Raw genomic sequence first — 26,827 nt, 5'->3', positions numbered from 1 at the left:
TATCATGCTAATAAGGTCATAATACTGATCTCCTGTGTGTGCGCCTTATCACAGTCAGTCATTATGTTGCATTATTAATACCTTGGCGTTGTGTTTGTGGTCCTCCTGATAAATAGAAAACCAATATTCACTACATTTTATCAGAGTGTTTTGTCTCTGTTCATACTCCTGACAGAATCACCTGGCTCTTTAACTGCTAACAGTCCAGTGTGTTCAATGGTTAGTGTCTGTCTCTCGGGGAAGCTGCAGAGTGCAGTGATAATTCTCTGTAGGGTCGTCACTATGAGTGACTCCTTTCACATTTCACATTCAGGCCATTGTTACTAATTAGTGTGTGGCTATAGTGTTACCTCGCTGGTGTTTTTGTCTCAGTGCAAATATTGTCTTCATGTGTTGGCTGAGAATATTGATTTTTTTCCCCGAGGTATACAGGGGGATATAATATAAAATATAATTTATCACTGAGGAGGTTCATTTCAACTAAGAGGGCGCCTTACATAGGACAGTGTTTTTTTTCAGTTTATATAAGGTTTGAGGTGTGTCACTCTGTGTTGATTGATAATGGGATTTTTTTTTTTTTTGTGGAACCAAAACATTGTTTGTTGGCAATACCAAATGATGGGAAGTTTTGCTCCCATTTTTTTTTAAAGCATTTCAGTTCTTTAAGAGGAAACAACCTGAAAGGGAATTGTGGACACACTTTTTATGATTTAGCAGGTTTACTGCAGACATAAAGATTTGTGATTTTTGTTTATTTGAAACTGCATTTTAAAACAGTATCTTGTTAAATAGGTTTGTATTATTATATACTGTATATTGTCAGTGACTGTGTCAGCATGTGTTTTATGTGCATTATTGGCCATGGGTGTTTTTCTACTGAGGTCATGTTGAATGAATTAGAACTTGTGTACTTGTTCATCATTCAAAAGTTTTAGGGCTCATTGCCATCTTATGAAATAAACTGTGAGAAGACGGATTCACAACAGAGCACAGAATCACTGGATAACTTCTCCAAACAGCCACACAAACTAAATAAATGCAGTGTGGGTAAGACGACATTCCAAGACATTTGATGACGCTACGACCGCCCAAACAAAACAAGAAAAATATTTTAAAATAAATTCCAACTTAAACAGGAGTGCAGACAAAGCAACCAAGTTGGTCTAAATGTTAGGGGGTGGGGGTGTGAAGGGGTGGCATGGTGGTGTCAAGCCTCAAACAGCATGCAAAGAAGTGACCCTGAAGAGAGATCTTTAGAGTTCACAAAATTATGATATGATGGAAATTAAAGTGGAAAGACAAGAATTTGTGGCAAAAATAATCTTTTTTTGCCATCCACATTGGAATATGTTAAAATGAAGTAAAGGAGTAAAATAGGGAGGGATTAAAGAATTAAGATCGTACATCACTTTTTATCTATAGCTGTTTGTCATATAGGAAGTTTTCATGTCCAAGACAAAAAACATTGATGGCAAGAAAACATTTTTTTGCCTTTTCATTTGCTTCGGAAAAAAAAAGATGTTATTATTAAAAGCTGCATGGTACAAAGCCACATGGTACTCCAGACTATATGTGGAAACGATTAACACCCACCAAAACATCATGCCACACATGATAAGACCAAAATACACAAATGTGTTTCTGGATAAATGGCGAATAGACGGCAATCATGTCACAAAAACAAGAGAGAAATAGAAAACCTAAACAGGATATAGCAGTGACTCCCAAAAAGAACAAAGGAAACTTGAAATCAAAGCATGCCACTGTCAACGTCAACATGATGTTAGGTGTTAGAATGGTGTGAATTTCTGTGTAAACACATGACTGGATGACTGGGGCCCTGTCTTTGTCTTTCTTCACAAATCCCAGTGTGAATCTCAGGCTAAACAGCACAGCTTTGATTCTGTCGACACCGCAACCTTTTGCGCTCTTTGAAAAAATTTGGGAATGGCCTTCATCAACGAGAAGCCGGCAGACAGCACTAAGACTCTCAGCCAGCATGTGTCAAAATGTTATCATTAAGAATCGAGACAAATAACAAATAAAAAAGGGAAATAACAATTGGACAATGTTCCCTAAAATAAAGCAAACATTCTTCTTTACCTGTCATGGAGGGGCATTCACTCACAATCATTCCATCTAGCTTTGTTAACACAGCTTCATCAAATTAGAAGAAAAATATTCCTGAGCTAAAAGTCTGAGAAATAGAATGTATAATTATAATTTTATATGATATTAAATCTTTGTCCTTTACTGTCTTGATTGTGATATGACATATTACTAGAGAGAATGACAAAATATTTACACCCAACAGCAGCACTTTGGTGCATAGATGAGTTAAAGCTACTCGATTGGATTTTATGAAGAAAAAAACTTATGAGAGCAATCAAATAAACATTATTTCTTAAAACTATGTTTGTAAGTAAAATATGTAGAAAGAAAGAAAGGGCCTATTTTTAATTTATAATTAAAAATTCAAATACGGAAATTCCCAAATTCTTTCAAATTTATTGAGGTATCATAATTCTGGAACATTTTAGAATTTTCCTGAAATATTTTGATTCAAAAAAGACAGAATAACAAGTACACCTAAAAAAGCAAAAGTATGACCCGAAAAGAAATGAAGCTTGTACACAGAAATTCAATGATATCTGTTCTCTATTACAAGTAACACAAGCCTCTAAATATGGAAAAAAAAAATGTAAATGAAAAATAAAAATGTATCAATGTGGTCGAGACAACACGCTGAATATTTAGCTGAAAAGATTTTAGATTTTTAAAGACACAGTCAAATGTGTGTTATTTTAAAGATGAAAGTTTGCAGAGCAGTGGATGGACTCAAACACATGTTGCAGCATCAGTGCAGAGAACATGGTTCACCATCATTCAGATTTTGCACTTTAATGATGACATGTGCTAACCCTCATTATTCCTCTTAGCAGACAAAATCTGTATGTGCACTGGTGACCATGTTAACTACTTTGGAAGACCCCATGTGCAAGTGTAGCTCATGATATTAATTAATTACCTTCTCTGTTACTGGTCTCAACTAGCAACATAATAATTGCACTGTTATTTGAATTTGCACTTTACATTTAATCATCCAGCTTTCCTTGGATTAGTTAAGGCACAGTGCAGCTTTCTTACCAATACTTACGATTACCACGCTGGCTGTTTTGATGAAGTTACACTTTGTCTAACCATGGGGGTGTGATGCTTTTGAGGACGTATTTATCCTCTGGTGCAGAGATGAGTGAAAGCACAAAGAAAGCAAGCAAATGCAAACTAACCTAGCCCACCTGCATGGCCAGTTTCGCACTCCTCCAGATCTTCGTCATCACTCGAACACTCTGCGGATGACACTATGTCATCTGACGGGTGCTTCATGGCCACAACGTAGGTCGTCAGGAGGTCACAGTCGCAGCAAAGATACCCAAACACAAAGAACACAACACAAAGAGGACAAGAAAAGACGAGGGGAAATGTACATAGGAAGTTAGAAGGTGAGGACTTTAACCTGGCTTTGATCTTGGAAACAATTTTGTGACAAAAATATCTTAAGTGTCCCCCATAGTTTAAATGGGTTTGTTCAGTTGCCATGGAGATGGCTCGGATGATATCACATGACCCTAATGGGGTCATATATGAGGAAGGTAACCTAGATCCATCTGTAAAAAGGATCTCTGGTTTCAGATGTGAATGTCCTCCTTGAACTTTCTCTGTGGTCAGTGACACTTGACTAGTGGTTTTGTCTTTTTGTCTTAAACTTCCTGACTCATTCTTATAGAAACACTGAAGACAGCTGACGGAAAATAATATAAATCTTGCCTCCAAATTCACAGCACCTTACAGATACATTAGCTTACATATTTCAATGGCTTTGTGCTATCTGCATGCTTTCATAAATAGTTTTTTTTTTTCTTCCTCTCATTTGATTCTCAGTGGATTAATTCAATCCATCTGTTTATTTCAAGAACAGGCAGCATCTTCTAACATTACTGACATACACAGGACTTTGCAGCTGAATCATCTTCTGGACATAAGAGGGAAACTGTTTGATGAATCAGGATTCAGGCTGTTGAATAAGACTTCTGGTTAAAGCAAGACCTTCACATGATCCTTCAGCTTTGATCCTTGAAGAAAAATGTATTACATTTTGTCATTATTCTTGTTTTTGTCATAGTTTTTATGAACTTCTCGGGTGTCTTACGAAACAAACTGGCCTCGGAAAGCTCTTGTATCAAAGCACGTTTGCCATGGCTGACCAACAATAAAAGCCTCAGATTGGTTTGCCAATGAAAAGTTGACTATATATAGTATAGTATACAAACATGTCAAGAGGAGTCCATGTATGTGGTACTCACAAACTCGGACATTTTGTCTTGTTTGTTAACATTTTCAGAAATGGCTGCGATCATGGAAGTTAATTTCTCATTGGATGGTAAATTAATATATTGTTCTGAGTCATTTTCTCTGTAGTGTTGCCCCCCTGAGGACAATGTTACCAATGGCCTCATCTTTTCTGTCTGTAGTTGCATCCTATGTATTATGCTACCTGTCGTCTAGCTTGTGACACCATTAGCTTCTGTGACTTCCATATGCCAACAATAACGTGAGCAGAATAGTGTCTACTGCCTTTGCATAGTAATGGTGCTTGAGTTAACCCCTTGAATGCCAAGCTACATGTATATGACTTTGCATTTTGTAAACAAGAGCCCCAAGTGAAGGCAACAATTGCAACAACACACATGGCTGTTGCTCTTCATTGGTCTAAAGTCAACTTCAAGCAGGCTATTTTACTTTTGGATTGCATTAATTGTTGATTTTTTTCTTCAAGGGATACTGAGAATGCCTCCCATCATATGTCTGATCCCTTTTTGTAAAGTTATAATGGAAGTTTGCCAATACCTGTACAGTTGAGGAGGACCTGTGTTTCCTTGTGGTCGTGGTGGACATCATGGTAGTCGTTTCAATGAAGGTTGTGGACATCTCTGGGGGCAGGGCCGTGGTCCTGGCTGAACCTGCCACACTGGGCACATCACCTACCAACCTCACACTGCCGTTGATCTTGATGTTAGGGTTACCCTCAGCAGCCATGTTCAACACCTTGAGGCCATTGTAGTAAAGGCCAGACAGTTGGCCCTGAAAGGGCCGGCTGCGATCACTACCTCCAATTGCGACAGTTGCTTGAGTGTTGAAAATTGTCAACTGCCGCCCTACAGGAGAAATCCAGACGTAATATGTATTCAACTGAGGAATACAGTTTCATATACCTTTTTGTTTACACAGTTCATTTGTTGACGTGAACCATGTTGGCAGCTGCGTTCAGTTGCAGACACAGTGTGCAGCCAGGACCTACCACTTTGCACTGGCTGTTGCACTTACACAATTACAGTCCAACTCTCAGTGGCTACATGAATATCACATAACATGAACATAACATTTCATAACAATGAGTGATTTCTTCTCAACTTAATATTAAAACAGATTCATCTCTATTATATAATGAGTTAATTTACAATTATTCATTCATTCATTTACACTTATTTAGGTCCTTAGTTAGATATGTAAATATCAGCAATTAAACTATGTTTAATAGTATTTTGTTTGTATGAAGAAGTCATAAGTTCCATCAATGTGGCATCTTCTGAGTTGAAGTGAGCAGCATAAAACAACTCAAATCAAACATTATATATGCAGATGATATTTTCAACATTATACCAGTATTGTGAACACATAAATAAAAACATATTTGTTTGAAATTACCTTTCTCTTGCAGCCACTCTTCTACTGGTCTGGCGTATTTGAAAGGAATTTTCTTATTGGCCATTTGATAGCGTTCAATGTCGCTGTTCCCTTCAAAGTTTAAGAAGAAATTTATAAAGACATTTATTGATCATCAGAATTATGTCACCATGTCACTTTCCCCTCAAACATTTACAAAATGTTTAAATAATTTTATCCAAGGATTTATTTTTTTTAAATAAACTTGCTTTAGTTACAACATGGATCTTTAGTCTTTACAGAAAAGTAAAGAAACAGAAATCAATTAGAAAGAATCTGGATGAAAAGAAATACAAAAAAAAGAGTATGTTGTGTACTACTGCGTAATGCTTGCAACAATTTGTCAGGTCACATTCGGGTCCTTCACTTTTAGGAGTCTTTGATTAATTCAGCCATTTTGAAAGTCAATCAGACGTATACAATATATTCAAAATGTTCATAGAAAACTGTGTGAATGCAACGTGGCAGATGCTTTTATTTGTATTTCACCTCAGGCAGTGACTACACTTGCAGTGATGACACATGCTCACTCTGGCGGGTGAACAATATTTAAAGCAATTTTATTGGAGTGTTTTGATTTTTAGCCAAATGCCATTTAAAAAAACAGGGGGAAAGGATCCCTGAGCACAACTGAAAGTTTATGAAAAATGTAAAAGGAAAATAACAAAATAACAGAAATAAAAAAAATAATCAGACAAAAAGATTTGCTATTGTAGTTTGCATGCATCACAAGAGTTAATCATCAACTTCATTTTTCTGGGCCTTGATTATCATAATATGGCAGAGGCATAAGAGGACATGTCACCATACATTGCCCACCACTTGAGGGTATAACGTAAGTTGCATGTCACTGGACAGCATATGCATTTGCCGTTGATATGTTTGATTAGTGTGTTTGAACAGCAGTGCCTTAAACAGGGAATTGGTCATTTACTGCTGTAAGTGCTTACACACCTTTGAATTGTGATACCCCCTGTTACTGATGAAGGAATGTCTTCAATTGACCACTGTAAGAGTAGCCAAGCATACGTGTTCCGACTGTCAGGGGAATAGCAGGCGGACCAAATGTTTTCTTAGGGGAAATTTGTGATTAACTTTGGTCTTCAGGGAACCTTACAGACTATTTTAGGTTAGATGAGAATGGCTAACTTCAATGCCTAAGAGGTGCTGGACTGCAATGCTGGGAAATATTCTAAAGCACTGTTTTGGAGGGATCTATTTCTCCCCACCACACATTCAAATCTCCAGTCCTTCATCAGACCAGCCCTTATTCAGATTACCATATTCACACATTTGGCTTCTTCTCAACAGTCTGTTGGAGCATCATCACAGCTTTGTGTTACTCCACCAGCAATGAAGACTCCAGTGATGAGTTTTAAAGACGTTTCATTCGCTGGCTCAGCACCATGTCTTTAAATATTTAATATTTTGCTAAACCAACTAATGAGGAGCATCATAAAAGGCGATAGAGTTTTAAATGATGATGTCCGACAAGCTTTGCCCCATGAGTGAATGTTATGTAACAACTCCAAATGGGAGTATTGAAGCCCATCATGTGTGATAACTATCACCGATCACCTATCACTTTAGAGAAAAAGTGATACTGAGCCTGTGCTGGCATTGTTGACTGACCTTTCTAATGCCTGACATCTGAGGTCACTAAAGGTCTAAAGGAGTTGAGACGACTCTGTCAAATCTTTACTTCTCTAGAGGAAGTGACCTTGCTTGTGGGCTTGAGATGGGATTGATGGAACTCTAAATTCAGGTGCAGTTTCCATGAGGCCTTGTTAATGGAAAATAGAGAACTGTGGGACAGCAAGTGAAAAGTTGAAAATTGATATGAAATGGGTCTTTCTAATTTGTTTTTACAGAGTGATAGGAAGGAAGAGTGATGGTAGACGACATAAAACAAGGATCTAAATATAGATAGTAAACGGAAACTGGAGGGAGGACTGTGAGTAACATTCCACCTGGGCATAAAGACCATACACAGTGAGCAGGGATTTACTGCACCACCCAATACCCCAAAAGGACAAATACAATTACCGCTATCAGACACAATCTTGAAGACATATTAAACCTTTGGGGAGTTGTGGCTCAGCGTTGTGTGTGAGGGAGGCAGATAAGAAGCTCACTGAGACTTTGCCATCTAATCCCACGCGATTAAATGAAAACACTGTCGCTAGTTTACTACAGTCATAATTCCATCATGCTGACACAGCAGGGACCCCTCTCAGTGTCGGTGGGAAAGAGACCGTAGACAGAAGAAAGGAGGAGGAAAACAGAAGGGCATGTCCTTGAACCACCATGATAATCCAACAGTATTGAGACACTGGGCTGATGTGTGTTAAAATGAAGTCATTTAGTCTTTGAGCAGAGACTGCAGGGGTTTTCAGCATCTCCGTCCTGCCAGTTTTATTAGACTCATTTTATTACAATGCAGATTTAAGATTATCCCATGTGTTAAGGAAATCTATCTATCGCAATTATTACTCACTGAAAGAAGATCTCTCCCCTCAAGTTCTGCATGTCCCTGTGTGTGTTTAACGTTTGCTTTACACTTCAACTCGTCCACACCTTCACAATGATTGACTGCTGTTCTTCAAGCCAATCAATCCCTGGATGATATCTGCCTGTGTTACAGGCCTAATATTGCACAATCGTGCTAAAGCGTTTATCTCATCCATCATTGTGCTCTGTCATCACCTTTGCAGTTGTTTCCACTTTTGACAGTGTTTTGTGGAGGACACAGTGATCACCGAGGAAGATCCAGTTGATTTATGTTTTGACAGCAGGTTTCTAGAGGCAAAGCTCTTATATTGCCCTTCAACAACTCTGGGAGGACATGTTGTGTATTGAAAGGTAAGTGGCTGAATGTTAAAACGAAGTATTAGTAATAGATAAATGACAATTTTCTCTAGAACGCAACATTTGTAAATTAAGATTCTCTGTAAAGATTGATTGTGAGTTCAGACTGATGACAGGGGGTCACACACTACCCAAAAAATATGTCCGCTCTCCAACTACATTTGATCATAAAATCTAAAGTGAGAAGAGACACGGTGAGTCTAACAGATCCTTCTGCTCTTCCCTGTCATCCTGTTCTCAGAAAGACACATCAGGCTAGAGGAGAGGTGTAATGCTTCAGTGGACATCACAGTAGTTTGGAGTCGAGCACCACTTGGGCTGAATTTTAAAAATGAACTAAGCCCAACCCGCACCCAACAGGTTTTTCTGTCCCTGAGTTTGTTGCTAAAACAATTTAATGTGATCCAGCTAAACCAAAGCTTTTCATTATGAGACTTTGTCAGTTAAAAAGTAGCCTACATCAATTCAACCTGTAGTGCTTTATTAATGAGTAAAATGTGATATATATATCTATATATATATATAGATATATATATATATGTAGTGTGTTTATAAAGAGACGAAGAACGTTTATAGGGTCTGATGCAATTTACTGACTGAAGTTGGCATCATCAAGGAGAATATATCTCAATAGAGGGAGGGGAGAAGAGACGCACAGTGCAGAAGATCCTTGTGGCGAGGACGAGAGGAGACATGGCTCACTTAGTCCCTAAGAAAAATAAAACTGCCAGAGCAGCAACATTTCATTTGAATGGTCGTTGTGAAAAATAAAATCACAATGCATCATTGCAGTGCCAATTCGCTCTCTAAACACATTGGCAGATGGCAAATCAGCTTAAAGGGGCATTACTGCCAACAAGTGGACTGCAGTCTCTGTGCTCTCATCGATTAGGTCTAAGTCTCGTAATGTTTCACTTGGGAGCATTTTCTGTCTCAAGTGAGACATAGATGCAACATTTGATATACCCATCTAGTCCACAGGTCCAATTCTAGTTAACACATCGATCTTATTAATGGCTCAGGTATTTGCATCCTTCTCTATTTTTTAAGTCACAATTGGACCATATACTTATTTCTGCTGTATAGTAGACTATTTTTAATAATCATTTCCCTGCTGTCTTATAGCACAGAAAAAGAAGAGTGAATGTACATCAGAGTTTTGGCCACTGACAGATACACTCCATCAGGTGCTCACACAAAGTGTATGCTCATGCACAAGTTAAATACAAGACAAGAACAAAAACATTTGAATTATGTTGCCCTTTTTGTGGATGCACATCCTGTCCAGTGACCTTCTCAACTAACTCATAATGACATGATCCTATTGCCATATAATATCTTGTTGACAGTAATAATTTAGTTTTCATCATTAACTGATACTCTTACTTAGGTGCTCAGTTTTAGATTAGTTTGATGAATTGATGTTTTACCTGTTGGAAAGTGTTCATTGATGGACCAGTTGTCCACCTGCAGCGTAGCATTCCCACCATTCCTGGTAAAACGAACCACATGGTACTTCCCATCATTCACTGGGGTACTGCTTTCTTGCACACTGATGTCGATGGTGCCAATGTTGAACGTCACTCCAATTTTCCCTTGTTGCTGAAATGGGAAAACACAATTGTTTATTATAAACAGTGGAACTTATCTGTAAGGTTTAGGGGGTGAAGGGTTATTTATTCCCCATCACCAGTAATCATCCTGGACATAAATTTGATATGTGCGCTCTATGAAAACACCCCCCACCAGTGATCTAAAACAAATAACGATTAGTACAGGGCTCCCAGAATAAAACATATAAAATGTTTTTATTTTTCGTATTTCGTTTCTATACCCTCACACATTTTCATTTTTTTTCCTTGTGAAATAATAAAAATACTTAATAACTGCAGCACCCAGCGTATTTCACGTCTGTACATATTGGCTGTGATTATATTTTGACAACTGAATAGGAGGAGCTGGAGATGCTGACTTTAAACTATTGCTTCATGGAAACATCAACACAATGCAAGGACACAGTCAGTGTGTTTGAGGCCTCATTGCTGGAACAAGCTCTATCAAATTGATGTTAACTTCCCAGTCAAACATACTGGCCCATTAATATTAATATCACTTTCCCTGGTTGAAGAACCAGCAGGGTGCCATTATTTTATTGCTCAACACAGATCATCACATAGAATCAGAGGTCATCATCTAGTTAGACACCAGCAAAGGCATCAAAAGAATGTGCAAAAAGCTGAATTGGACTGTTGTGTACAATCTGTATTCATACAAAAATGCATGTGTAAAACATTTCTCTGTAATCAGCAGGGTTTTTATAACTCTTCTTTCTGGGATGTTTGCAAATCCTGGATATGAAGTTTTTAAGTTTTAAAGTTGAATTCTATTACATTTTCCCCCCCAGGCAGTGCCAGCACCCAGTTGAATTCAGTTTGAAATCAATTATTTCTGTACTGTCACTGTACTGTGAAAGCAAAAGAACAAAAACCGGAGCTGCAGGATACTGCACGACAGCAACAGGCCACAGATGATAAAAATAAATAAAACACACTAATAGAAAGAAAAACATCGCTTTCCAACTCCAAGGCACAGACGCACACTCACATCTCTTCAAAGTCCTGCTTACTTTAGGCAGTGACACCCTCCTGAATTATTTATACTGACAGTTTGTTTTATTTTTTCAGTTGAATAAGGAACATACTTAAAAAAAATAATGTTTATTGAACAAGGAGAAGAAGAACAACTGCAAGAATAAATTAATTGGCCTGTAGCTCAAAGGTTTGCTCTATTATCCCTTATTGTCAATATTCCTGCTGCATTAGTATTCATAAATATGGGCAATACTTACAAATATCTAGGACGTTATGTATAATGATTATTTTTCTTCAGGAATTACTACGAACCAAGATTTGCAAATTATCCAGGTAACATTTAGTAGTAGTGAAAAACTTCTTACTGGGCTACATTGCCACTGCACTCTTAACCTGCTCTGGAGTTTATGATGATTATTTAATTCACTTAGATCTGAACACAGCCAAGTCTCTTAGGATTTCTTACAATAACCACTTTTTACTCAATTTTAGTTTTTTTAATAATCGGCGACTCCCTAATTAGAAATGTGGGGATTGGAGTTTCCCCAGTGCCAAGTGCGTGATATCGCAAACAAATTTCCAGACGTAATACAATCCCACCCCAGTGTTGCAAGAGTTATCATTCATGTTGACACAAAAGACGTTCCCAAGCAGCAATCTGAACTCTTCAAACCGGACCTTGTCCACCTGTTTAATCTCCTGACCAATTCCCACACATGGCCGGGGCTGATTAGCCTGAACACCTGGCTGTCCTCTGCCTGTGCCGCTCGTGGTGTGCCTTTCTTGGACAATTTTTAAATCCTGGAAACGGGTGGAACCTTTTGGTCCAGATGGTCTTCATCCATTCAGCAGTTAAGAGCTTCCTTCTTTTCTAACTTGATTTTAATGAATTACTCTAATCCCAGAATTGTATTGAAGGTAATTGATTCTATCAGTCCTGTACTCCAGTCCTGCTTCGTACAAATCAGAACCATCTCCAAAATTAAACCAGTACTTTCACACCCAGACTTGCAAAAGTAATTCATGCATTAGTCTTCTCTAGACTTGACTACTGTAACCCCCTCCTCTCTGGCATCAGCCGAAATTCAATCTGCCACCTCCGACTAGTTCAGAAAACAGCAGCTAGGCTTCTCACTGGTCTTGAAAGGCAGCATCACATCACCAGATCCTTGCTTCTCTCCATTGGCTCTCTGTCCGTTTTAGAATTGATTTTAAGATTTTACTCATCACTTTTAAACCACGCCATGGTCTGGCCCCAAGCTACATTGCAGAACTATTGACCCCTTATGTGCCCTCCTTGCTGTTCCAAAGTCAGGCTGAAAACTTAAAGGTGATCTTGCGTTTGCCATCAGGGCCCCTCAGGTTTGGAAAGGCTTACCTGAGGAGATAATCACTTCTTCAAACACATTTTTATAGACTTGCTTTCATGTGATGTGTTTTACTAATGGGCAGTTAAGTTGAATAACAAAATATTATATAAAGGTGAAGTTCCCTCAACATACAATATGCGGTGCTGATGTATATTTTCAATCTATGGAACACATAGTTATAGAAATGTAAAGTCAGACCAACTTAAGATAGCAGCAGACTTAAAACCTCTGGCTCTAATATGTCAGCAACAAAAAATAAGAAGTTCAACTTTCTAATTTGAAAATGGATGTTTAGTAGCCTAATGAATTTTTTATTAGATAATAAATAATTAGCACATTCAAACATACAATTATTATTTTTTTATATTCAATAAATATTTGTCTTAATTTGTGTAATCAACAAGTTTAGTTGTGATCATTTGTCTTACTGTTTCCCCTTTAGTTTCTCATCTAAAGGTATGAAAAACTGAAAAATATCCAACATGTAATTGAAGCATTCTGGGACACAAAGTGGAAACAAACATATGTTCAGATATTTGAGTTCTTAAATTACAGTGGCACATTCCTATCCTTCCGCCTCTCACCCAGTTTCAGCTGGGATTTGTTCCAGCCGCCCTGTTACCTCACAGGATAAGCAGTATAGATAATGGATTGATGAACTTCCTCATCCTTAACATCTTCACCACTTTTCTCTGCTGCTGTCCAGAATGGCTGAGAGTGATACTCCATCATCTCAGTTTAACACAGTGAATGCCTCACAGGGCATGGAGTTACCCGACCCCTCAGCAAACACACTTACAGGACAGACGTTGGAAAATAAAACAAAGGAAATGTGAGACAGTACCAGAAACAAATGATACAAGCAGAATGTGTGTGTGAGAACTTACTATGTGCAGCATGAGATAATCCCCCAGACCAGGAGCGCTGTCAATCCGAACCAGGATGCCGTCTTTCAGGGAGCTGCTGAAACCGACAGTCAGCCTGTCTGCCCTGGTGCTCGGTCTCTCATTGGCCGGCCACTTGAATGTAATGAGGCCTCCTCCTTTGCCGAAGATGTACGTTGTCCCAGCTGAACAGAAAAGGAGGAGGGCTTGTGAATTTTAAAACAAAGAAATCTCAACTGAGTGCACAGAAGTACACTACACAACTAGCAAGTCAAGTCACAGTGACGATGCACTGACTGGTTTTGTGCTGCTACAGGTTAAATAAGATGTTAGAATGATATTGTATCAATGATAATAATAACTAGACTTACAAGTTAGTATAAAAGCGTCCAAGCACATCATCTAATGATTGGTTGTTGAAGTGCAACAATAGAGCAGCCTCTCTCCAAATCACATCAATGGAGGACCAAGTAAAAAAAGATGTGAGGTTGTAAAACAATACATAGATGTAATAAAAAATAACCACTGTTTTCCAATCACATACTCCCACACATACATTTCAACAGATTAGTAATGGATGAGTCATCTAAAGTAAATAGAATAGAATGCCTTTAATGTCATCACACAATGAAGCATGGTGAAATTACAGCAGCTACAACTGAAAGGTGAATTTAGTAAAAAAAGAAATAAAATATAACAATAAAAATAAAAATGTTTACAGGATGTTAAAAACTATATAAAATAGTGCAAAGAGAGGTGCAAGAGGAGGTAGTTGTGGTTGGATTGTATACAAGTTATTTTATTGAGATCAGTGTTCTGACAGCCCATGGATAGAAGCTGTCCCTCAGTCTATTTGTTCCACATTTTAATGACCTGAGCCGCTTCCCAGACGGCATCAGGTTAGACAGTCCATGGCCATGGTGGAACGTGCCCCTGGAGATTCTCTGCGCTCTCCTGAGGCCGTGGGTACATCAACACCCGCTCTATGGTGGACCGGTAAAAAAACACCAGCAGTTTCTCCTGTAGATGGTTCCTGCGCAGCACCCGCAGGAAGTGGAGTCTCTGCTGGGCCTTTTCCACCAGCGCCGTTGTGTTGGCTGACCAGGTGAGGTCCTGAATGAAGCCACTCTCTCCACGCTCGCTCTGTGGATGGTCAGTGGAGCATGGATCCCGCTCTGCCTCTTTGGTCTTACTGGTGTTCAGCTCCAGATGGTTCACCGAGCACCACGCCACCAGCTGCTGTATGTCCCCCCCCCCCGGCGATCAGACCGACCACAATGATGTCATCACCTGATGGACCTGGAGGGTGAAGGGGAGAGGGCTGCAGGGGGCGGTGGGACACTGTTGGAGTGGCAGGTCTGGGTGACTCGAAGCAAGCGAAGAAGTGGTTGAGTTCTTCTGCTAGCGAGGCATCTGCGTTGACAGCTACTGGCGAGTTGCTCTTGTAGTGTGTCAGATGCTGGATCCCTCGCCACACCCGCCGTGAGTCCTTGTCTTCCACTTTCCTCCTGTACTCCTCCTTGGCTGCCTCAATACCTCTCCTGAGGTCAGATCTTGCTGGGCTGCACTGAGTTCTGTCACCTGACTTGAAGGCAGAGCTCCGGGGCCCCCAGGAGGGTCTTCACCTCTGAGCTCATCCAAGGTTTCTGATCGGGATAGACCCGGATGCGCTTGTCAATGGTGACAGTGTCAGTACAATGCTTGATGTATGACGAGACAGTCTCAGTGCGCTCCTGATGCTCCAGATGTTCGAGTACAGTCCACTCTGGAAACAGTCCTGCAGCTGGATAAGCGCCCCCTCAGGCCAGGTTTTGACACTCTGTCTCGGTTTTCCCTCCTGAGGGAGGTGTAGGCAGGAATGAGGAGCAGGGAGAGGTGGGCAGACATGCCAAGGTGGGGGAGGGAGGGGGGGGAGTCTTGCGTGCTTGCTTGCTTCGGAGTCCGCGTTCCTGTCATAGCGGCGCAGGGTGCGCCCTGAGGCGCGGCGTCGGGGATGAGCGGGTGCAGCCGGGACTCCGTGTTGTTGATCACACAGCGGTCCCGAATCGTGTTATCTCCCGCTAGCAGAAGCTCCATTTCGGATCCGGCGTCGGTCAGGAAGATGGTCGGAATCGGTGGTTTGTGTGGTTGTCGTGCTAGCCTCGCTAGCAGGCCCCGCTCTGCATCCTCGCATTTGCTTGCGACAGCTCCGCCGGCGGCGCCTCCTCCCAGGCCCGAAACCAAACCACGGAGACCCCGGTGTACTGCGTACGTCCTCCGGGATGTTGTGCCGAAACTCGCGCGTAACCCCTGTGAGACATGTAATTCCAGAAGCCCGAAGTTCGGTTAGGGCTTTGGATAACTTGTGACCATACACACAACCACTTTTAAACATGAACTCACACACGGTTAGGATAAAAAAGCACCAAATCAGGGAGCGAAGAACTGTTGCGTCCGTACGCGGTGCCATCTTGGATAATCAATTAAAGATAAAAGTTAAGGCCAAAAAAGTCAGGAAGAAGTATTAAAAACGTCACCACAGCAGAGTTAGAAAATGTCTCTGCTTTGATCTTTGGGTAGAATTCAAAGACACTAACTGAGGTTCTGGGAAATAATAAGTATTGTTCCATACTTTATTGTTTTATGGATAGATGGATTGGCAAAGTGATCAGTAATGACAACAATTGGTAGTTGCAGACCTACATCTTTAAAGAGGCACACAAACTGTTGAATGCTTGTAAAACACATGACAATAAAGTATAAAGTAAAATAATAAAGTAGTGAAAAATACATGTTATTGCCCTTGAGCAAGGCACTTCTCCTGGGGCTGCCCATCACTCGACTCTCCAATCTCTCTCCAATGTGCATGTCTGTGAGCCCTCTGTATGTGTGTGAGGGGTATTGGGTTAAAAACTGCATGTATAAAAATGTAAAAATGAGTGTAAAAGAATTTCCCCCTTGTGGGATTAATAAAGGAAATGTAATCTTTAATCTTAAAAAGGAGAGGGTCACTGTTGTCAGATTTAATTGTCAGCCTTATACTCAAACATTAAATACTTACACATCCCATTTCTCCTGGAAAATATGTGTCTGCACAGCTAAATTGAAACAGTGGCTGGATAATCTTCAGAAGAAGTGTCACTTTGGAATGTTTCTATATTTATTTAGTACGACTGAGCCACCAGGAGGCGGCTGGGGTGGGGAGTGGACAAATAAAACACCTGATTGTCTCATCATATCCAGACTCATGTCAGACAGAAGTGCATTGATGATACATTTCTGAATTAACCCAGTTTAGTAGGTGCCTAAATATCAGTATTAAAAAGTTCCATAGACCCTGTAGATATGGCAGGTAAATATCACAGCGAGGTCGCATGTTGGTTTGGCTGAAACAACAACAATCTGTGAACATTTTGTTGATAGTCATTATGAAAGCAGTTCCAACCTGCCAAAATATGTGATTTCACAACATTAACTCACTAATGTTGATGGAAAATGTGATCTGGTCACATTTATGAAGTGTTTTTGCAGTTGCAGTTCAGTTTTACAGAAGCTTCCTTCATAGAGACAGTGCTGCTGCCACCCACACACCTTTCAGTCTGGAGCAGTATCAACATGACTCCCCATGTGGGAACAACAGGACACTGTGGTAACAGGACCCAGCACTGCACCACAACAATGCTTCTGCCTTTTTCAGACTATCTACCTGGATCGGCAGCAAAAGGCCCAGAAAATGTTTCTAGAATTTTTTTTACAGCTTTTAATTTCAATATAGTGTCAGGATAGTTACCGAGTTATTGGCAATTATTGGTAAAAGAAATGATCAGCTCTGCCGCTGAACTTCACAGGAAGGGAAATTGATAACTGCAAACATATCCATTCTGTTTCACCTGTCTCCATGGGTTATTTAAACTCATATAGAAAATCTCATGCAGAAAATGCATAATAATAAAATATAATAATTTCCACTTAAATGTATTATTATGTAAATGATGCTACACTATTTGTGGTCTGATATTCACGTTAATAACCCCCTGTATTGAATTAAATATTTACATGAGACATTAAACAAACATGATTAAAGAAGTGTGTGTGTGTGTTTGATACATTGTTCGAGTTTTTCTTGTGACTACAGATAATTAACTTCTAGAGCTGGTCAGTCAAATGCAAAGTGCAACAAAACACGTTTTCTAAGATATCGCCACAAATAATAGAGAAACAAGATACCTTTATTGATTAGAGAATGATTCTCCATCATCTGATGTCATATAGTAAGTGAAAATGACCTCATAGTTCAAAAATGCTTCTGTTCAGCTCACCCAGTATCATTTAAGACTTGACATAACCTCAAGAATACATAAGTTAAAATAAATCATGATCGTACAGTAGCGATCAAAACATTGTGACATCACTACGAAGCCTGAATATGATGTCATATTGTGTAGTAATGCATTAAATTTGGTCTGTAAGACACAACCTATTTAGGTTTTCATTTGGATGTCAGTCTCCCTTCACCAAAGTGGAGAGATATTCAAGAAAATAATTTTTATTTTTCTCTGAGGAGAAAACCTGGACGTAAGAGTAATAGTAAAAGATGTCCCGACAAAGAGAGTTCAGGTCTCCATAAAACACCCACAAATTATCTAACAGTTAAACCTGGAATCTGTGAGTAAAGGCTTTCTGCTTTAATGCATGTAAAATTTGCTTATACAAGTCTATCAACAGAACTAATGACGTTACTGTTGTTGTATAATCTGTTTTCCTCACATGCCTCTCTGCACTGTGTTGGCTATCAGCATCAACACATTTGTGCCAATCATCCCCACATAATGTTTGTCGCTCTGCTCTGGCCTGTAGGAAAACTGAGGCCAAAATGTGGACATGTTGTATTATATAAGTGTATTCATAACCATTTATTTAAGTGAAATATACTGCTTCATTTCCAGAGCTGAGTGAGTGTATCACTCTGTATTTTGGCCACAACATGTTTTCTATCTTGCCATATGCCGCCCCATATGACTGCTGTTATGCTGGGAGGCAGTGAGTGTGTGTGTCTGTGTGTGTGTGTGTGTTTGTGTGTGTGTGGATGTGAAGGTATGTGTATTAGAGTACATATGAGTGTGCGTTGTTATACTGTACCTCCCATGGTTTCACCCGAAGCCCACGCAACCAGTGCTTGTCCACAAACACACACACAAGTTCGCACCCACAAAAGCACTATCACGCGCACACACACACACACACACACACACACACACACTTAGACAAGCTAATGCTAATGAGCAGGCCCTGGCGGATGACACCAGGCACAATGGCACTTTGTTGCCAGAGCCTGAAACTCATTTTCCTCTTTACACCAAGCCGCTTTAGCCTGTACAAATTAGGGCCTTTATGAAAACATAGCCTCCCCCTTGTGACTGCTGGAAAACTGTTTACACATCTCTACAATATGCTAATACTGCGTGGGTGAAATTTTGGTTGCATGCTCCAAAACTCGCCCACCCCCCCCAACTGTTCTCCATGTGGCTAACCGCATGCAAAAGCAGAAAGATAATCGTGGACCTCAGCTGATGCCTCTGTCCCTTAGGAAGTGGAGTAGGATGCAGAACTGTGTGTCGTGATTGTGTTGTCGTACTGCAGTCAGGGTCTGACGTCACGCTGTAAATGCTGCGGATGTGATGCTCATCAGAAACACGGTGGCAAGGTCAGTGGTACGGGTTGCACTGCACACTCAGCTACACGGAGAGGAGGGATGACATATGTTTCTTCCTTTTGTTAAACTATTGTAGCTCTGTGATCAGTTTCATCAATCCAGCTGGCAGACCCCAAACATGGTCGGGAGAAACCCACTCCTTCACTATTATTCTGAACTCAGGTGCACCACAAGAAGGCTGCCTTGGTCCTCTGTTATCATGATGTTGGCACTTGTGAACTCTCTGTGTGGACTGTAATGTTTCCTATTTGACATTAAAATCCATTTCTGTTTCTCCTTAGTGTGGCTCCCAGAGTATTTGCTTTTGGTGGTGTTTCCTTTTTTCTGTTGCCAGTACAAAATATTTGTTTTTACTCTTTAGAAAAGATGTGTTTCATGTTTAGGCTATTGCGAGTTTCCCACAAAAAAATGACTTCCATCGCCATTTATTTTACTAGGTTGTTTATTGTTTCAGAATCATTGTGGAGATGTTGGCCCTCCAGTAGCCTACCTGTAAAGGGTTCACTGAAGGGCCATTAAAACAGTTTGAAAGGATGGGTAGCAGAAGCTCGATGTCCACATAAACTGATACAATCTACAAAAATAACCAACTTTGCAAAAAAAAATTTGGTTTGTGTACACAAATAATGCTCCGAGATAGTTTGTGTAAAGATTTTAACTGCAGCACTGTGACAGAGGGGATGGTATCCACAAATATTATCTGGAGGGATCACAGTAGCTAACAAAGGACAGACAGTGCAGTCAAATACACACAGCAACAGGTTGTCAGTAAAGACAAACAAGCTCAACTTTGTGCATATACAGCCTGGACATTTTAACAGCTTGTGGTTTTCATTTCTTGGTAAATTGGTGGAGGTTTCAATGCAAACTTCAAAGTCTGCAGGAAGGAGAGCAGCCATCTGTCCCTCTCCTCTCTCCTGCCAGCCGTCCTGTATATCTTCTATAGACTGCTGATGCAACAGCATATAACAATGTCAAGCCACGATCACAGAGCTTCTCTCTACTTCAAAGCACAGTATTTTAAAACGGAACTAAGTGGTAGAACCAATGTGCAGCTGTGTTTTGTCCATTAAGGCTGTGGTAACGAATGTTACCGAGCTAAAGTCTGAGGGAGAATCAAAACTATTATATTGCTGGAAAGACAAAATGGCCAGTGTAATGATTATAACTATACAACTGTGGTAAAACAGCATGCTGTTTGAATACAGTCTCAGAAACACACACACACACATATACGCACACACACACACACACACACACACACACACACACACACACACACACACACACACACACACACACACTCAGGATTGCTGAGATGGGTGTGAGAGACTCTTGGCAGGCCACATTAACTCACAGTTAACATTCACCTGTATAATAAAGTGAAAAATAAATATAAGCTGACTGTTGAATAGCTATGATAAAATATAAAATATGTATCCCAACATAGGGTGGCTGTGGCTCAGACTTAGAGCGGGTCTTCACTAATCAGAAGGATGGTGGTTTAATCCCTGTCTCCCCCAATTATCCCTGACGGCTGTGCTGGCAGTGTATAATGGTGTGCTGCAAAGCGCTATATGAATGTATGTGTGAATGGCAACACTGTACTATAAAGTACTTTGAGATGTCATCGAGACTAAAAAAAGCTCTATATAAAATTCAGACCATTTACATTATAAATAAAACAAAAAGGCAAGAAATATGGGAAAAATGAAAATATGACGATGGTGAATGAAGAAGTCCATATGTTCCAAGTTGCTGTTTGAACATTAATATTCTGAACTTGAAATGAAAAACGTAGATAAAATAGGGTCAAGATATTTAAATTTTTAATGTGTCGGCATGTTTTTTAATGTCTCATGTAAAATAAGATATTCATAGGTACAACTTTAATCTGAAAGATTTAATACCACTGAAGTACTGATGTTGTATATGCGGAAAGCCAAAGACACATTTCCCGATGACACATGCACACACAAACTGGACTACTAAAAGTACAGCATTCACACATACCTGACCAGTCTACCAGCTGTTGTCCGGAAAACAATTATGGCTACAATTATTACAATAATCAAAAAGTGTCCCATTATGATCACAGAACAATAAACAGGCAGACACAAAGCAGATAAAACACTCAGCACTACAAAAGCAACCAGAGACATTATCAATCCAATCCAAACTGTGTCCAAGTGAATGTGGGACGACCAGATACTGGTTAAAAACCTCATTCTGTGATGTTTGCCTAAATGAGAATGAGTATGGGCAGCACAGCGTGAAAAATCCTCCCAGCAACAAGATAAAAAGGCTCTTTAGGTCGTTAAAAACAGTTTCAAAAAGTACAGAAAGAGTTGGACTTTGACGACAAGCAAAACAAGCTTAAAATCACCACAACCCCCAAACAAAATCCAAATCTACTACTTCACATTAGCTGCAGTGATTCCCGAGCGACCTCTCAACAATCATCTATCAGATCTGTCAATAATTTTAAGTGTTGTAACACTGTATAAAGGACATTGGTTGCCTCCATTTGGAACTCCACATGTTTAACTGAATGTAGGGAGCAGCACCCTGCTGTGTTGATGTAACAAGTCCGTAGTCATATGAAACTGATGGTTTAGTTGGGCCAATTGTATCACCATCACTAATTATCTTTACTATCAACATCATTTACTTGAAGTGTAGGATGTAGACAACAGGATGGTGTTGGCCTATCGCAGGTCTGATCCCTGTCATAAACACCCTTCATGACGGAGTCTATTCAGATGTGTGCAGACGAAACTGACTAGATTTCACTGCTCACGTCTAAGTGGTGGTTCAGCTTCGGAGGCAGATGAAGGGGGAACGTGGGATACTGCTACCCAAAATATAAGATCATTTGCACATGCAACGTTTATCCAGAAGGTTTGATAGTAGAGCCAGGTTCAATGAATGAGTCATCTGTGACGAGTAGCAGGTGAATGCCTGTCCGAGGTTCAGATCCTGTCACCCTCCATCTTTGCCTTCTTTGCCTCAATGGACTCTTCTTCTTTTGTCAGGTAGACTTTCTATAGTTACAGTTCATCCACCATTTCTGAAACCTGGGGAGAGCTACAAATAGCTTCAGTGGAACACAATCACACTGTCCTCTATCTGTTTTGGTTGAACAGTGGCAGACCCACTTCTTTTGTGGAGGTGCCCAGTGGCAGACAGAACTACTACCTCTAAACTCTATTGATGTCATCAATGCAATCAATGTTTGTGAAGTCAAGGCAAACGTGGCTTCAACTATTCAATCAAAGCATGGATCCTGCAGCAGCCCAGGAAGCATGTATGTAGTTCTATCTCCAAAACCATCTAAAGCTGATTTTTAAGAAGTTGTAATTTCCAGTGACATTGTCATCCATGTTTTGGACTTGAAACACAGAAAGAGATATGGGATGCTCAAGCTGCCCAATTTTCAAGCTTCACATAGCTGTTAACTTAAGGGGTGCTTAGACCACATTAGTTTGCCTCTTGAGACTATACATTTGTGTGTCTTAATTTCCTTTATTGTCCACCCTGGATCAATGTGACCGCAAATACAGTCTGGCACATCTCCACTTTCTCCCTCGATCAAGAAATGAAGCTATCTTGCACATTTGGATTCATAGCTTGTGAGACGCCGCTTGAGTTAATGTGCTACTGCTGAGACCTTCTGCCCCCTCATCCACCTCACCATTCACGCTCATTGAATACATACACCCCTTCACTTACTGATAGCACACAACTAATTTACTGTCAGGGACAGGGACACAAAGAAAACTGCACAATTAAACACATTGTTGCACAGATTAAACAGGAAAAAATAAAAGTGAGCTGGCAAAACAGAGATAATTCTTCAGTTTTTTTAATATACTCTCAATATTAATGCATGTATTCCCCTTCTCTCTCTGGTACTGTTAGTTTATTAATAATTGCAGCAGAAAGCTTGAAAAATCTACCTGAAACTCACCATGACCACTCTTTAGAGACGCTGAAGGCCTGTACATGGAGATAGGTGGCGAGGAGCGGTGCCTCATCACATGCTGGTGATGTGGCTCAGCCCGAGCATACGAAGCCGCTGCCACCCGTGATCTGGTGGTCACAGAGTTCTCTGACCTCCATGACAGGGACACGCCCTGCTTAGCAGACATGGCAATACATCCCAGAATCAGCCATACCACCCAGGTTTTCTGATAGAGGGTAATGGAACCAGGGGCTTGGCAGCCAGGGGTCCCTTTCATGGGACCCCGTAAATGTAGAGCACCCATGGGGTGCATGGCAGAGGGCAGAGCAATTCAATCAGACACGGAGCACAACAGAGTGTTCTACAGACCAACAGCCTCATGATTGAGATAACCCCATAATAATAAAGACCAGTAGCCAGTCAGCACCTGGTGCTACCAGACATGTCACTCTCACGCCACTCAGAGAGGCAATAAACTGAGATTAGACAACCAAAGACAAAGGAAAAAAAATTACCACAAGACAAAATCTCAAATTTGTCTAACATACATTTTTTCCTGATGGCCTGAAGATGACTAGAATTATAGCGAGAGGATAAATGGGCACCTCTTGCATAGGACGTATGGCTCAGCCTTTATAGCCATTTGTTAGCTCACCTGCTGTCCCTCATACGCTCCACTCTACTCACACACTACACTCACTAAATCTCAGCCTATCATCACTTCTCCGATTCTCTCATCAGATGTCTCCGGGCAATCTCGCAAAACACATTCAGAGCCACAGAGAGGGGAAGAAATCCTCACTGTCTGATCCCTGCGCAAGTTTCAAAGTGACTTTGCTTCAAGAGAAGTCGTGAAACAGAGTAATCCACCTCTCCGTCCACTTCTGAACGCTCCACTTGTTTGTCTTTCAATTTCACTTTCGGAAGATTTTACAGGCATCCATTAAAAAAATCACGGTATATCAGGAGCAAGAAAAGAAAAAGCATTTTCTTTGCTTCGCCTTTGGTGTCCGAGACTTCTTTTGATGTATACGCTTCTGTGATCTCACCACACGCACTTCAACAGTGAAACGACAGACGATCTGGAAGCCAGAAGAGCTGCAGCAAGAGTGAGGGTGCAAGAGAGAAAGAGAGAGAGGGAGAGAGAGAGAGAGAGAGAGAGAGGGAGAGGGAGAGGGAGAGGGAGAGGGAGAGGGAGAGGGACAGCACTGGTGGTGGGGACAGGGGAATGTTAAAGCAAATAGAAATTGAGAAGTGAGCAGTCTGATGCAAATGTTGACAGGGACAGTAAAGAAAGAGAGCAGGATACAGAGATGAATGAGTGAAGTCACAACAATGCAAAATGCAGTTTATCATTGAGAGGAAGAATATAAATCACAGATGCAGACTGTATCTGAACACTGTAAGTGACCAGAAGCCGAGAGACGTGTGAACTAAATACATTCTGAACAACAAGAGTTTCAGACGTCTGAAATCAGTGGACACACAACAACAGCTTAAGCTGTTTACAGACATGTACTGCAGAGAAATAATTGGCTCCGGACTTTCTCTAAATTTGCCTTTCGCACATAAGCAACGCAGCAGGAAATCTTCCATTCATACGTTTTCACGGCAACAGACAAAACTCCAAAGTGTTCAGGCGAGGGTAGCACAGCACGCAGGGGCAGGATGTGACGTGTAAATTCCACCGCATCGATCACGTGTTTGTTTCACAGTGCATTGACAAGGGAGTTGGTCTGCATCACCAAAAGCTCTCGAATCTCGTTGTCATTCTAAGTTGACATCTTCCTCTGTATCTTTTATGTGTCTAACACCTCTTTTTCATCCTTTTTAGCTTTGCATGGTGAATCCTCCAGAGGATCACCTGATGTACTGTCACAATTATGGGCCCACTATACGGGGGCTGGCAGAAGAACCTCCAGAGAATGACTCAGACATTTGCTTTCTCACATACAACCCCTGTGGATAATTTCAAGAGATTATCCGGAGTTAAGTGCACATCTTAAAGCAGCTTTAAAGTTATAGACAACACCTACTGCAACCACGTAGAAAGAGAAAGGAAGTCCTTCAGATATTAAATTAATCAAATATAATACCAGGAAAGGACAAGCCAAATGGCAACTGAATGTAAACAACCTACTTTGGGAATGCTGGGCCAAATGATGTTTATGCCACTAAATTTCAATTTCAATTTGAAATTGACGAGCACGTAGAGATGAGAGAGGTAAACATGGAAATGATCTGATGAAAGTAAGACAAATCAGCTAAGAGTGACATCCAGGGACAAAAAGAGCTGCACGGAAATGACAGCAGAATAATGGGACTGGAATGCTCTTTGTATCTGCTGCTGTTGCTGAGCTCTACCTGCCATCACAGCAGTCAAATCATGTTGTGTCTGTGGACACCAACTAATGTCTCAGAGCCTCCCAAAATAGTAAATTACCAAAGCTAAGAAGCCTGATGGCTGCTGATACTCATGCCAGTAATAGAACAATGGCTGAAAATTAAATCAGGCCAGCGTTCCTGTTGCTATTTCGAGTAAAGCTTGCACAGTAAGTCTTACCAGCAGGAGAGCAGTTGCCACAAAATCAGGCGGAGAAGCATTAATGGTCCATTGAGTTCAGAAATATTCAACCATTGAAGTACATGTGTTATTCAAAGTCTGCGTTCTTTGATTTTGTGCTTTTGATTACATACTATTTTTTAAAAAAATATATAAAATGACTGATTACAGAGTGGATATGTGATTAGGCTAATTATCTATTTTTTCCTCACATTCAGAATTGCCAGGTGAAGTATCACAGTTGTGGGCAGATTTCTTTTTCAGGCGTTCATTCTGATGATCAGAATAATGTATGCATTTCCCTAACATGAGGAAAATAGCTCATTTTAAAAAGAGTGGAAAGCCAATAACTTTTGAAGTTAAGTATCATGAAAACAACCCAGCAGAGTGAGACAAGTTGTCATTTATTAAAATGGCTGATTCCAGTTCCATTAAGCCCAGAAACTCGTTTTTTATTAAAACACTTGGATTTTCACACAGGGGGCTCTGCTCTGTACTATGAAGATTAAATGAAATAACTGTTTACAATGAAAATATATATCATTTTACGCAGCTAAGTGAAAGTTCAGTCAGGAGGGCTCATCTTGCACATGCCCTCTAAGTCACTTGCGCAGTTCTTGCTTCACCGGCTAATTCTAATTTACAACCTGACACGCTCGCCGTGAACCAGTCACCTGTAAGCTTTTTAAAGTTGAACATGTTCTCTCCTCCTGCTTCATCAGACAACCCAACTCCGTGCTCCATTCATCATGTACTCAGCACCTAATCAATAGGAAGCTTCAATGGTGCTGCACTTCCTGCTGGGGTCCAAGTGCCAAAGACTATGATTCAGTTTATGATATATTTGATTTTATACAAATTAACTCTCTTTTATTTGTTTCTCTATATGACTCTCCTCTTTAAATGTGAAATTTAGAATCAGATCATCCAATTCGCTCATGTGCATTAACCATAGACTCTGTATGAGAAGCCAAAATATGCATATGCCATTTTGCTCTAGTGACATCATCTGGAGCCAGAGTTGGTGCAGTTAGAACTATCTAAAATAAAAACATATTTGGAATAAATATATATATAGCATTCACTTCCACTGTTTAGTTTGGTCCATGTC

The 26,827-nt window shown here is 40.3% G+C and overlaps 1 protein-coding gene across 17 annotated transcripts in view; it reads right to left on the bottom strand.

The window, feature by feature from the left end:
• Positions 1–26,827, bottom strand: part of nrxn3a (neurexin 3a) — a 173,048-nt gene that overhangs the window by 9,446 nt on the left and 136,775 nt on the right. For 8 of the 17 annotated variants that reach the window (XR_011244839.1, XM_069536473.1, XM_069536477.1 and 5 more), the window contains 5 exons: positions 13,501–13,682; positions 10,083–10,254; positions 5,767–5,856; positions 4,909–5,216; positions 3,291–3,381 (listed from right to left, as the gene is read on the bottom strand). Coding sequence is in view for 16 of the 17 variants with exons in the window: in XM_069536473.1 (XP_069392574.1) it covers positions 3,291–3,381; positions 4,909–5,216; positions 5,767–5,856; positions 10,083–10,254; positions 13,501–13,682 (843 nt within the window). In the remaining variant the exon portion in view is untranslated. Of the gene's footprint in view, positions 1–3,290; positions 3,382–4,908; positions 5,217–5,766; positions 5,857–10,082; positions 10,255–13,500; positions 13,683–23,159; positions 24,242–26,827 lie in introns of those variants that run through there. The other 9 variants (XM_069536475.1, XM_069536478.1, XM_069536480.1 and 6 more) reach the window with 5 other exon arrangements.

This window comes from Paralichthys olivaceus, chromosome 12, assembly GCF_024713975.1.
Source record: "Paralichthys olivaceus isolate ysfri-2021 chromosome 12, ASM2471397v2, whole genome shotgun sequence".
NCBI lineage: Eukaryota > Metazoa > Chordata > Actinopteri > Pleuronectiformes > Paralichthyidae > Paralichthys > Paralichthys olivaceus.
The sequence above is the reverse complement of the archived record's forward strand: the minus strand, read 5'-3'. Positions and strand labels throughout refer to the sequence as shown.